Here is a 14,274-nt window from a genome sequence, read left to right as displayed (position 1 = left end):
ATTTTATAGACCTCAATAAGATCATCCCTCAGCCTCCAGAGAAAAAAAATCCCAGCCTATCCAGCTGCTCTTTATAACTCAAACTATCAAGTCCCAGTAGCATCCGAGTAAATCTTTGCTGCACTCTTTCCAGTTAAATAATATCCTTTCGAGAATCATAGAATCCCTACAGTGCAGAAGGCGGCCATTCGGCCCATCGAGTCTGCACTGACCACAATCCCACCCAGGCCCTATCCCCATAATCCCACTTATTTACCCTCGCTAGTCCCCCTGACATTAAGGGGCAATTTAGCACGGCCCAATCCACCTAACCCGCACATCTTTGGACTGTGGGAGGAAACCGGAGCACCCGGAGGAAACCCACACAGACTTGGGGAGAACGTGCAGACTCCACGCAGACAGTGACCCGAGGCCGGAATTGAACCCGTGGCCCTGGCGCTGTGAGGCAGCAGCGCTAACCACTGTGCCACCCTAGGGTGACTCTATTGGGGAAGATTCTGTGGATAGCAGTGGTGGAACGCACACGCAGCAGACAGCGCTCTGTGCAGCCCCTCCTCCCCTCCCCGTTACCTTGCTTGCACTTGGCACAGTTCACGATCTGGTTGCCTTGGCTGAAGGTGGCATCATTGCAGAGGCAGCAGATGTGTTCCGTCCCGGGGAGGGCGGCTGGAAGGAAAACAGAGAGAGAGTGGCTTCGATTAACAGTACGTCACAGCGATGCGAGACGGCGAGGTTGGCGCATTCACCCACACTTGCTCTTGGTGGTACAGCATGGTGGTACAGTGGTTAGCACTGCTGCCTCAGAGCGCCAGGGACCCGGGTTCGATTCCCGGCTTGGGTCACTGTCTGTGTGGAGTCTGCACATTCTCCACGTGTCTGCGTGGGTTTCCTCCGGGGGCTCCGGTTTCCTCCCACAGTCCAAAGATGTGCGGGTTAGGCGGATCGGCCGTGCTATATTGCCCCTTAGTGTCAGGGGGCCTAGCTCGGGTAAATGCATGGGGTTACGGGGATTGGGCCTGGGTGGGACTGTGGTCGGTGCAGACTTGATGGGCCGAATGGCCTCCTTCTGCACTGTAGGGATTCTATTAGAACTTGAACATTGCCAAAAAGAGACACAGTCACAGCAACTTTCCATTTCACACTGATCTGGGCAAACACAAGAATGCCAAATTTTAAACAATGGTGATAATTTATACTACAAGGGAAACTGGGTGCTAACTGGTTGGCATGTGGACTGTGACTGAGGTATTTGCCATGGTGGAGGCCACAGAGAACTACAGGCTTCCCAGCACCACCTGGGCCACGGGGAACTAGAAGCCCTTCCACTGGGAGGTTGGCCACACCTCAGCTGGAGTCCACTTGTCAATCAATCCTTTTCTCCCGCAGTATAACGAAGGTTTGAAATTTGGTATTCTTGTGTTTGTCCTGATGAGTGCAAGACAAAAAGTTTCAGCAACAAGTCTCTCCATGCAGCAACATTCAAAGTCTGTCTGCTATGTTCTACCATCAAGTAAAAGGCATGACTGCGAACAAGGGGAGATTGACTGACTTTTTATTATTAATTATGGGATGAGGGCGTCGCTGGCTGGTCCAACATTTATTGCCCATCCCTAATTGCCCTTGAAATGAGCGGCTTGCTAGGCCATTACAGAGGGCAGTTAAAAGTTAACCACATTGCTGTGGGTCTGGAGTCACTTGTAGTCTAGACCAGCTAAGGGCGGTACGGTGGCACAGCGGTTAGCACTGCTGCCTCACAGCGCCAGAGACCCAGGTTCAATTCGCGGCTTGGGTCACTGTCTGCGTGGAGTCTGCACATTCTCCCCGTGTCTGCGTGGGTTTCCTCCGGGTGCTCCGGTTTCCTCCCACAGTCCAAAGATGTGCAGGTTAGGTGGATTGGCCATGCTAAAATTGCTCCTTAGTGTCCCACGATGTGCAGGTTAGGTGGATTGGCCATGGTAAATGCGCGGAGATACGGGGATAGGGCAGAGGGGAGGGCCTGGGTAAGATGCTCTTTCAGAGAATCAGTGTAGACTCAATGGGCTGAATGGCCTCCTTCTGCACTGTGGGGATTTTATGATTCCATCCCTAAAGGACATGTGTGAACCAGACGGGATTTTTCAACAATCGATGATTGGCTAACTTTTTAATTCCGCATTTCATTAATTGAATTCACATTGCCATGGTGTGAATCGATTCCACAGCATTAGCCTGGGCCTCTGGATTACTCGCCCGGGCCTCTGGATTACTAGCCTGGGCCTCTGGATTACTCGCCCGGGCCTCTGGATTACTCGCCCGGGCCTCTGGATTACTCGCCCGGGCCTCTGGATTACTCGCCCGGGCCTCTGGATTACTCGCCCGGGCCTCTGGATTACTCGCCCGGGCCTCTGGATTACTCGCCCGGGCCTCTGGATTACTCGCCCGGGCCTCTGGATTACTCGCCCGGGCCTCTGGATTACTCGCCCGGGCCTCTGGATTACTCGCCCGGGCCTCTGGATTACTCGCCCGGGCCTCTGGATTACTCGCCCGGGCCTCTGGATTACTCGCCCGGGCCTCTGGATTACTAGCCCGGGCCTCTGGATTACTAGTCTGGGCCTCTGGATTACTAGTCTGGGCCTCTGGATTACTAGTCCGGGTCTCTGGGTTACTAGCCCGGGCCTCTGGGTTACTAGCCCGGCCTCTGGATTACTAGTCTGGGCCTCTGGATTACTAGTCCGGGCCTCTGGATTACTAGTCCGGGCCTCTGGATTACTAATCCGGGCCTCTGGATTACTAGTCCGGGCCTCTGGATTACTAGTCCAGTGACAATACCAATACGCACCATCTCCCCTCAGGAGAAATTTCCTCTCTCAGTGGGTAGTGAGTGTGTGGAATTCTTTACCACAGGGGGCTGTAGAGGCTGGGTCGTTGTTCAAGGCGGAGATAGATTTTTAATCAGTAAGGGAATCGAGGAGTATGGGGATAAGACAGGAAAGTGGAGTTGAGGATTAACACATCAGATCAGTCATGGTCGCGTTGAATGGCGGAGCAGACTCGATGGGCCGAATGGCCTACTTCTGCTCCTGTGTCTTCTACTTACGGGGATAGATGTCCTTCCACAAAACCCAGAATGCAGAGTTGTCCTCAAACCGAACGAGTAGGAGCTGCTTCCACCGGTCCACCTGAAAGAGCCAGGGAATGGGAATGGGAACGGGAAGAGAAAGACAAGAGACTGTGACAGGGAATCCACAGAGACCGGGCAGTGCCAGCGAGGGTTATCCCCCCCCTAACCCGCAGAGACCAGGCAGTGCCAGCAAGGGTTATCCCCCCCCTAACCCGCAGAGAGACCGGGCAGTGCCAGCGAGGGTTATCCCCCCCCAACCCGCAGAGAGACCGGCAGTGCCAGCGAGGGTTATCCCCCCTAACCCGCAGAGAGACCGGGCAGTGCCAGCGAGGGTTATCCCCCCCTAACCCGCAGAGAGACCGTGCAGTGCCAGCGAGGGTTATCCCCCCCCTAACCCGCAGAGAGACCGTGCAGTGCCAGCGAGGGTTATCCCCCCCAACCCGCAGAGAGACCGGGCAGTGCCAGCGAGGGTTATCCCCCCCTAACCCGCAGAGAGACTGGGCAGTGCCAGCGAGGGTTATCCCCCCCGCTAACCTGCAGAGACCGGGCAGTGCCAGCGAGGGTTATCCCCCCCCTAACCTGCAGAGAGACCGGGCAGTGCCAGCGAGGGTTATCCCCCCTAACCCGCAGAGAGACTGGGCAGTGCCAGCGAGGGTTATCCCTCCCTAATCCACCCTCACAAAGCTGCCCTTCTGCCACTGGCACAGAGTAAGGCAGAGATACATCTAGACAAAGGAAGGCACCTGGTCCACCCCTCCCCACCACCTTTCTGATTCATCCCTTCCCCTCCTCCTCCATCCATCCATCCCTCTCTTCCCTCCCCCTCCTCCTCCATCCATCTATCACCCATCCATCCCTCTCTCCCCTTCATCCCCCTCCATCAAGCCCCCATCCATCCATCCTCCTCCTCTTCTCCATCCCTCTCCTCCCTCCATCCATCCCTCTCCTCCCTCAATCCATCCATCCCCCATCCATCCCTCTCCTCCTTTTCCTCCCTCCATCCATCCCCCATCCGTCCATCCATCCCTCTCCTTCCTCTATCCATCCATCCATCCTCCCTCTACTTCCATCCCTCCGTTAATCCACCTTCTACTTACTTACTTCCTCCCTCCCTCTACTCACTCCATCCATCCACCCTCCCCCCCTCTCTCTCCTCCGTCCCACCTTCCAGGAAGAACATCCAAATGTCTATTTAGGGTAAGGACAGCAGATTTCCGAAAGGACATTCGTGAATCAGACTGGTTCCTACGACAATCGAAATGGTTTTGTGGCAGCATTCAAGAAAGCCGAAGCTTTTTTTTATTGAATTCCACACTTCACTAACTGAATTTAAATTTCACCAGCGATTCTGGTGGGATTTGAACTTGTGTCTCCCACAAGCCCGGGGCCTCTGGATTACTGTTCCAGTGACATTATCACTGCTCCACCATCTCCCCTTCACTCTGCAACGTCTACCCGAGGCTAACCTTTCACAACCTCAGTCAGGTCACACCACCCACCGCTCCCCCCCCCGCCCCGCCTTCTCCATCCCAGAGGACGTAGAGTCGGCCTGTTCAACCTTTCCCAATGGAAATAGCCTTCTCGTTCTGCCATCATTGCCATGAGTTCCTTCTCTGCGAGAGGAGACATTTGGAGCTGGTCCTCACATCCCCGTCCCGCCCCGGCGTTACCCGTCCTGGCATTGCCCGCCCCGGCGTTCCCTGCCCCGGCGTTCCCCGCCCTGTCTCTCACCTTCCGGATGTTCCCCAGGTAGAGTAGGCCATCGGTCCACCTGGCCAACACATCCTGACCTTCCCACAGCCGAGGTTTGGCGCCGGCCCGGCTCGCTCGCGCTCGCGGTTTACTGGCCGCCGCGCAGGAGCTGCTTCTTCGGACCTTTGGACTTTTCCCCACAGTCCCACCCTCCATGGTGTTTGGCGGGGCAGGCCGTTATCTACAGGAAACACAGAGAAACCACGTCAAAAAAACCACAAAGAACTAAGAGAACAAAGAACAGTACAGCACAGGAACAGGCCCTTCGGCCCTCCAAGCCTGTGCTGATCATGATGCTCTAATTAAACTAAAAAAAACCTTCTGCCCTAACTCAGTCCATATATCTCTATTACCTCCCTATTCATGTACCCATCCAGATGCCTCTTAAATGTGCCTGCTTCCACCACCTCCTCTGGCAGCACGTTCCAGGCACCCACCACTCTCTGCGTGAAAAACCTCCCCCGCACATCTCCCTTAAACTTTCCCCCTCTCCCTCTGAACCTCTTCCCCCCTTGTAATTGACATTTCCACCCTGGGAAAAAGCCTCTGACCATCCACCCTGTCTATGCCTCTCATAATTTTGTCGACCTCTATCAGGTTTCCCCTCAGCCTCCCTCTTTCCAATGAAAACAATCCGAGTTTATTCAACCTCTCCTCATTGCCAACACCCTCGGGACCAGGCAACATCCTGGTGAACCTTCTTTGCACTCTCTCCAAAGCGTCCTTCTGGTAGTGTGGTGACCAGAACTGCACGCAATGCTCCAAATGCGGCCTAACCAAGGTTTTACATAGATACAACACGACTTCCCAACTCCTGGGTTTTCACTCTGGGTTTTCGCCTCTCCCTGGAGATCACATGGTCTGGAATGGGGGGGTGGGGGTAAGTTAATAGGTTGTAATGAACAAAGCATCATAGCTGTGAGGGACAGCTCGGTGGATAGGATATTGGTATGTAGATAGGCTGGAAAATTGGGCGGGGATCCTGGATTCAGGATTCAATCCTGGACCGGGGAGCGGCGCGGGCTTGGAGGGCCGAAGGGCCTGTTCCTGTGCTGTATTGTTCTTTGTTGTCCTGTACTCGATGCCCCGGGTGATGAAGGCAAGCATGCCAGCTGCCTTCCGAATCACCTTGGACACCTGTGTTGCCACTTTTAGGAAACTGTGGACCTGCACGCCCCGATCCCTCTGTACGTTAATGTTCCTAAGGGTTCTACCAGAATTCTATTACAGGAAGAAAACAGGAGGGACATTTATTGAGGGGTAGAATCCAGATTCCTCGACATTGGATGGCTTAGAATATTTCCACTGCAGGTCCCACCATGGAGATGCCCAGGACTGGATACATCTCCATTCAAGGTCCCACCATGGAGATGCCCAGGACTGGATACATCTCCATTCAAGGTCCCACCATGGAGATGCCCAGGACTGGATACATCTCCATTCAAGGTCCCACCATGGAGGGACGGGCTGCATGGTGACACAGTGGTTATCACTGCTGCCTCACAGCGCCAGGGACCCAGGTTCGATTCCCGGCTTGGGTCACTGTCTGTGCGGAGTTTGCACATTCTCCCCGTGTCTGCGTGGGTTTCCTGCGGGTGCTCCGGTTTCCTCCCACAGTCCAAAGATGTGCGGGTGAGGTGCATTGGCCATGCTAAATTGACCCTTAGTGTCCCGGGCCGCGTAGGTTCGAGGGATTAGCGGGTTAAATATATGGGGTTACGGGGATAGGGCCTGGGTGGGATTGTTGTCGGTGCAGGCTCGATGGGCCGAATGGCCTCCTTCTGCACAGGACTGGCGACATCCAACTGTGATATAACTGTTGCATGGTGTCCCCAAAATAACTGCTAACGATTGCCACGTTCCGAGGGCGGCCAAGTTATTTGAGGCTGAAATCTCTTCAAGACCTTGAACCCGTCTCAATCCAGTTCGGAAGCAGCCAAATGCTCCCTGGCATTTAGCCTCTCATTCACCTCATTCCCAAATCCAGGTCGATTGGCCTGCAGTGAGCCCGGTTAACCCTGTGTCTTTTAGCTGGCTTTTCCTCTTTACAGGTGGCGGTGTGTGTGTGTGTGGTTGGAGGATAAAGCTGTTCCCCCATCTCTTTCCAGACCCGATAGCCCATCCAATCCCATCCGCCCCATCCCTACTTCCTGCCTCTGCCGAGATGTCAGCAAGCAGTGTCTGCACTGTAGGGATTCTATGAATAGAATTATAGAATCCCGACACTGCAGAAGGAGGCCATTTGGCCCATCGAGTCTGCACCAACAATAATCCACCCAGGCCCTATCACCGTAACTCCTCATATTTATCCTGCTAGTCCCCTGACACTAGGGTCAATTTAGCATGGCCAATCAACCTAACCCGCACATCTTTGGACTGTGGGAGGAAACCGGAGCACCCGGAGGAAACCCACGCAGACACGGGGAGAACGTGCAGACTCCACACAGACAGTGACCTGAGTCGGGAATTGAACCCGGGTCCCTGGCGCTGTGAGGCGGCAGTGCTAACCACTGTGCCGCCGTGCCAGAGATGGGGGACTTCAGTCCATGTGGACAGACCAAGGAAGCTGCCTTGTTCTCTTGATGGCGGGAAAGGTGGAGAGGAGATGTGATATGAGTGTTCAAAGTTTCAAAGGGGTTGTAATTCGGTCAGTGGGGAGGCCAGTAACCAGATGAGCACAAGTCTCAGCAGCCCTTACAATACAGGAGCAGAAATAGGCCATTTGGCCCATCGAGTCTGCTCCCTTAGAGAAAGGGAAATTTCTTTCCCCTCGACGATCCGGAGTGATTTGTCCGAAAACGGTCATTTTCCACATCTGATAAACTCCGGAAGAGGGGAACAAACATTTTTCCGGGCATCGGGGAAAGAGAGGCCGGGGGGGTGGGGGGTGCAGGGGGGAGTGAGACTCCACTGGCAAAGGGTGGAGCCTGGGCCTACCTGTGTGGCACTTGGCGTTCATTCAATGACGTTGCCTGCCCAGGAGGTGTAGACAGACAGCAGTACTTACACTGAGGTGGGAGTCCACCGGGTTAAAAGAGGGGGTCCGCGTGAGGTCCAAGGATGTTCCGTCTCCCCTCAGGTTGGCATCGAGCAGTGGGTTCTCTGCACAGTACGCAGTGCTGACCCTGGCACGGTGAGTACATTACGTGGTGCAGGCAGGGTACTCAAAGCTGCGGACAGTAAAAACCATAAGGCCATTAGATATAGGAGCAGAATTAGGCCATTCAGCCCATCGCATCTACTCTGCCATTCAATCATGGCTGATATGATTCTCAACCCCATTCTCCCACCTTTTACCTGTAACCTTTGATTCCAAATAGAATCCCTTGTGTAGAAGGAGGCCATTCGGCCCATCGACTCTGCACCGACTCTCTGACTGAGCATCTTAACCAGGACCCACCCTCCCAGACCTATCTCCGTAACCCCATATGTTTACCGCTCTAATCCCCCAAACCTACACAGCTTGGGATACTAAGGGGCAATTTATCATGGCCAATCCACCGAACCTACACATCTTTGGAGCGCGAGAGGAAACCAGAGCACCCGGGGGAAACCCACGCAGACACGGAGAGAATGTGCAAACCCCACACAGACAGCAACCCAAGCCGGGAATTGAACCCGGGACCCTGCTAACATAAGCCTACTTGTGACACTAATAAATAAACTTTAAACTTTTAAAACAAGGCTACAAAAGAAAGACAGAACACACTGGACTCTCCCCTCAAATGCCAAGGGGTGGCCCAATAAGAGGTCAGAGGCTCAGAATCATGTAACTTGCTAAGCACGGGGAGTGCTCTTTGAGGCAAAATCACTCCCAAGCATTTGAGGGAAAGCTGGGTGGAGATTGAACGCTGAGGGAGGGACAGAGAGAGAGGGATGAAGAGTCTCAGATGGAGCATAAACACCAGGATGGGCCAAATGGCCTGTCTCAGTACTGCATAATTCTCAGCAAAGGAGGCAGGTTCTGGGGTGCCACAGATAAGTTCAGTCAGGCAGAAGAGGCAAGCAAGTTCTCCGGCGATGTGCTTACTCACAGCACGAACCCCACCTTGAAGTCTTCGCCAACCTGGACACACACAGCTTGCCGGCAGTGTTACTGTTGTATCTAAATCGATACGATCAGATGACTTGCTTTGAACCTATTGACTGCGAGATTGTCGTCACGTGACCTTCGTGTCACACACTGCATCACCAGTAGGTGGCACTATTTTACCACTAAGGAAATTTGGCATGTCCGCTACGACTCTCACCAAATGTTGACAGATGCACCACAGAAAGCATCCTTTCCGGATGTACCACAGCTTGGTATGGCTCCTGCTCTGCCCAAGACTACAAAGAAGTACAAAAGGGTTGTGAATGTAGCCCAGTCCATCACGCAAACCAGCCCCCCACCCACCGACTCTGTCTACACTTCCCGCTGCCTCGGCAAAGCAGTTCTTTTAAAGTTTAAGTTTATTTATTAGTGTCACAAGTGGGCTTACATTAACGTTGCAATGAAGTTACTGTGAAAATCCCCTGGTCGCCACACTCCGGCACCTGTTCGGGTGCACTGAGGGAGAATTTAGCATGGTCAATGCACCCTAACCAGCACGTCTTTCAGACTGTGGGAGGAAACCGGAGCACCCGGAGGAAACCCACACAGACACGGGGAGAACGTGCAGACGCCACACAGACAGTGACCCAAGCCGGGAATCAGATCCGGGTGTCTGGCGCTGTGAGGCAGCAGTACTATAATTAAGGACCCTACGCACCCCGGACATTCTCTCTTCCACCTTCTTCCGTTAGGAAAAAGATACAAAAGTCTGAGGTCACATACCAACCGACTCAAGAACAGCTTCTTCCCTGCTGCAGTCAGACTTTTGAATGGACTTACCTTGCACTAAGTTGATCTTTCTCTATACCCTAGCTATGACTGTAACACTACATTCTGCACTCTCTCCTTTCCTTCTTTATGAACGGTATGTTTTGTATAGCGTGCAAGAAATAATACTTTTCACTGTATACTAATACATGTGACAATAATAAATCACATCAAACATTCACACCCCTCACACTGGAAGTGCCGGGGGGGTGGGGGGGGGGGGGGGGGGTGACTACTGGTTATTGGTGAATGGTCCCACAAATCACTCCATCAGCCATTTGCCCTCTATCCCACGGCGGAGACCACACGGGGGAAGGGCACCGGGACTCTCATCCCGACTGCTCGCATGTCACACACAACCAGACCAGTTACCCCTCCGCACCCCTCCCAAACCCCACCCACAGCGCAGTCACAGTCGCCATGAGGAGTGACACATTGTGGTAATGTCTCTGCGGGGCCAGAGGTTCAAATCCCAGCCCGGCAGCTCAAATTCAACTGATAAATCTGGAATATATTGCTTCGTAGAAACTAGAAGCAGGAGGAGGCCATTTGGCCCTTCGAGCCTGCACTAACCACGATCCCACCCAGGCCCTATTCCCGTAACCCCACATATTTACCCTGCTAATTCCCTTGACACTAAGGGGCAATTCAGCACAGCCAATCCACCTAAGCAACATCCTGATCCCACCTTCCTCCCTACATCCTTTGATCCCTTTCGCCCCAAGAGCTATCTAATTTTGTCTTGAAATCACACAACGTTTTGGCCTCAGCTACTTTCTGTGGGAGTGAATTCCACACATTCACCATCTGGGTGAAGAAATTCCTCCTCACCTCAGTTCTAAAAGCTTTACCCTTTATCCTCAAACTGTGACCCCTAGTTCTGGACTCCCCCGACCATCAGGAACATTCTTTCTGAATCTACCCTGTCTAACCTTGTTAGAATTTTATAAGTTTCTATGAGATCCCCTCTCACTCTTCTAAACTCCAATGAATATAATCCTAACCCACTTAGTCTCTCCTCATATGTCAGACCTGCCATCCCAGGAATCAGCCTGGTAAACCTTCGCTGTACTCTCTCTATAGCAAGGGCCTGTTGGCTAAGATCAAGCATCAAATCAAGCCCAAGATGGGGTGCAATGTCTTATCTTGTCAGCTTAGATCTTGTCTGTTTCTCTTGTGGGGACCTTGAATTGGATTCCATTCGAGTTTGGTTTTCGGAGCAAGCAAGGAATGGATTAGGGTTTATCTGGTCCACTCGGAGCACGGTCTTTGTAACTTCAAGAATGGAGTTTTAAAAAAGCATAAATCAATCTGGAACATACACGGTCTCGGTAATGGTGACTCTCAACAATTGGTTCAGTTTCGGGGAAGGAAATCTGCCGTCCTTACCTGGTCTGGCCTACATGTGACTCCAGACCCACAGCAACGGGGTTGCCGCCTAACTGGGCCTCTGAAATAGGCCCACGAGCTCTATAGTTCAAGTGATGCACTTTCGTAGAATCCCTACAGCGCGGGAGGCCATTCGGCCCATCGCGTCTGAACCAACCACAATCCCACCCAGGCCCTATTCCCATAGCCTCACATATTTATCCTAGCGAGTCCCCCCTGGCACTAAGGAGCAAATTAGCATGGCCAATCCACCTAACCTGCACATCTTTGGAGTGTGGGAGGAAACCGGAGCACCCGGAGGAAACCCACGCAGACACGGGGAGAACGTGCAGACTCCACACAGACAGTCACCCAAGCCGGGAATCGAACCCGGGTCCCTGGTGCTGTGAGGCAGCAGTGCCAACCGCTGTGCCACCGTGCCAGGCAATGACCATTGCAAACAAGAGATCTAACCATCGCTGAATTCCCCACTATCAACATCCTGCGGGTTATCATTGACCAGAAACTGAACTGGACTGGCCATACAAATACTGTGGCTATAATAGCAGGTCAGAGGCTGGGAATCCTGCGGCGACTAACTCACCTCCCGACTCCCCCAAAGTCTGTCCACTATCTACAAGGCACAAGTAGCAATGGGGATACTCTCCGCTTGCCTGGATGAGTGCAGCTCCGACATAAGGGGCTGTAACTCTGTAACTTTATAACGGCACAAACAGGACTCTGGGTGCTTTCCCCAGAAGACTCTGTACTTTTGTAACAAGGGTTTCCTACTTTTGTACCTCAACCCCTTTTGCAACAAAGGCCAGTGCTCCTTTTGTCCTCTGAGTCACTTGCTGTCCCTGAACAATGTCATTTTGTGATTCATGCTCCCAGGTCCCTCTGTACCATAACAATCTGCAGCCCCTCCCCACGCAAATAATAACCTCCTCTCAGACACTTGCTAATGTTTATAATGTGAGGATGTCTACACTTACGTCTCTGGTATGAATGAATAATCTCGTGCTGCTATTTAATTAAAAAGGTTAATGCTCTCACACACGTCACAGCGAAACAGCAGAGAGGTATTTACACTTCCAAAGCTTCCAATTGATGGACAGACCGTTGGTTTGGTGCCTGCCCAACTCCCTCAAGCTCTCTCCGTGGAACTGACAGGTGGTTCTCCCCGACCCCCTGTCCCCAGCTCCGCTCCCCGCCCCCCCCACCACACACACACAAATAAATGGTGGGCTACTTGAGGGACACCTGAGAGGTGTGTGTGTCCTTGTGTGTGTCCATGTGTGTCCCTGTGTGTGTGTCCGTGTGTGTGTGTCTGTGTGTGTCCCTGTGTGTGTGCCCATGTGTGTGTTGTCTGTGTATGTCCTTGAGTGTGTGTGTCCCTGTGTGTGTGTCCGTGTGTGTGTGTTGTCTGTGTGTGTCCCTGTGTGTGTGCCCGTGTGTGTGTTGTCTGTGTATGTCCTTGAGTGTGTGTGTCCCTGTGTGTGTGTCCATGTGTGTGTGTCCGTGTGTGTGTTTGTCTGTGTATGTCCTTGAGTGTGTGTGTGCCCCTGTGTGTGTCCGTGTCCGTGTGTGTGTGTGTGGGGTTGGGGGGGTGAGGCGGGGGAGGTGAGGTGGGGCAGGGGCAGTGGGTGTGTTGTATTTCTGTGGGTGTGCCTGTGTAGGAATGCCTGTGCGTGTCTGGGTTCAGCCTGTTGGTTCTCCAAATGCAATAAAAGGCAGGTACAGTGTGCGGGCCTGTGACAGATACACACCTCACACAAACAGCCCCGAATCAAAACTCCCGGCAGCAGAGCAGAAAATGGACTGGACAATTCCTTCCCGAACCCCAGAAAAGGTCAGAGAGTCAGGTTTAAGGGCAGGCAGAGTCGCTCAGACAGAAAACTCATCCAGACCCGCTGGGAAGCTGCGTTCCCTTGCAGCAAGATAGCGAAGGCCTCCCGGTCTGTAAAGGAACAGGAGGCCCAGTCAGCGTCAAGAGAGTGACCCTCAAACAGGGCCTTGCAGGGAATCAAGAAAACCCACTTCCTGCAGGCCTCCAATTGAGAAAACTGGCCACGGTTGTCCTGGCAACTCAGCCCGCACACCGAAGGCAGGCCTGAGGGGGAAGGGGGGAGGGGAGGGGGGAGGGAGGCGGGAGGTGGGAGGGGGGAGGTGGAAGGGGGAGGGGGGGGAGGGAGGCGGGAGGTGGGAGGGGGGAGGCGGGAGGGGGAGGGGAGGAGGAGGGGAGGGGGGAGGGGAGGAGGAGGGGAGGGGGGAGGGGAGGGAGGAGGGGAGGGGGGAGGGGAGGAGGGAAGGGAAGGAGGGAGGGGAGGGGGGAGGGGATAGGCCTCAGGCTCCATCCCGGGCCACAAAGGCCTCAGGCTCCATCCCGGGCCACAAAGGCCTCAGGCTCCATCCCGGGCCACAAAGGCCTCAGGCTCCATCCCAGATGACAAAGGCCTCAGGCTCCATCCCAGATGACAAAGGCCTCAGGCTCCATCCCGGGCTGCATAGGCCTCAGGCTCCATCCCAGATGACAAAGGCCTCAGGCTCCATCCCGGGTCTGTGGCAGGCTTGAGCCATCTCGGTTCACGTGGTGAAGGCACGAGGCCTGTGGGCTGGAGAGAGGGGCGATGGCATGATAGAAAATCAGCCGGGGTCCACTGTCGAGCAGTGTCCATGCAGGGGGTGAGTGTCATCTTCTCCTCCCTGTTCCGGACTCCATAGTTTCACTGTCAGGGTAAAATCCGACTCGGTAACCTCAGTGTGAATCAGGCCAAATGGTGGGATTTTTGGGTTTGTTTTCAGGGGGAGCAGTTTAAGTGTAACAACTGTTGGTCACACTGGATACAAACCCCACCTCACCCCTGCCGCCTCCCAGGTGTCCCTCAAGTAACCGACTGTTTTTTACTGTGGGCATCGTTGGCTCAGCCCAGCATTTATTGCCCGTCCCTAATTACCCCTTGAGAAGGTGGTGGTGAGCTGCTTTCTTGAACTGCTGCAGTCCCTGAGGTGTAGGTACATCGTGTGGAGATGCCGGCGTTGGACTGGGGTAAACACAGTAAGAAGTCTCACAACACCAGGTTAAACAGTTCTTTGAGAAGGTGACCAAAGAGGTGGATGAGGGTACAGCGGTTGATGTGGTGTATATGGATTTCAGCAAAGCGTTTTGATAAGGTTCCCCCATGGTAAGCTT

The 14,274-nt window shown here is 53.6% G+C and overlaps 1 protein-coding gene across 1 annotated transcript in view; it reads right to left on the bottom strand.

Moving 5' to 3' along the window:
* Nucleotides 1-14,274, bottom strand: part of phf1 (PHD finger protein 1) — a 39,083-nt gene that overhangs the window by 24,180 nt on the left and 629 nt on the right. The window contains exons 2-5 of the mRNA XM_078217400.1: nucleotides 7,860-8,022; nucleotides 4,832-5,033; nucleotides 3,077-3,158; nucleotides 571-666 (exon numbers count right to left, since the gene is read on the bottom strand). Coding sequence (XP_078073526.1) covers nucleotides 571-666; nucleotides 3,077-3,158; nucleotides 4,832-5,008 — 355 coding nt within the window. The 5' untranslated portion in view covers nucleotides 5,009-5,033; nucleotides 7,860-8,022. The remainder of the gene's footprint in view (nucleotides 1-570; nucleotides 667-3,076; nucleotides 3,159-4,831; nucleotides 5,034-7,859; nucleotides 8,023-14,274) is intronic.

The sequence above is a fragment of the Mustelus asterias genome, chromosome 8 (genome assembly GCF_964213995.1).
Source record: "Mustelus asterias chromosome 8, sMusAst1.hap1.1, whole genome shotgun sequence".
NCBI lineage: Eukaryota > Metazoa > Chordata > Chondrichthyes > Carcharhiniformes > Triakidae > Mustelus > Mustelus asterias.
This window is presented reverse-complemented; position numbering and strand designations above follow the sequence as displayed.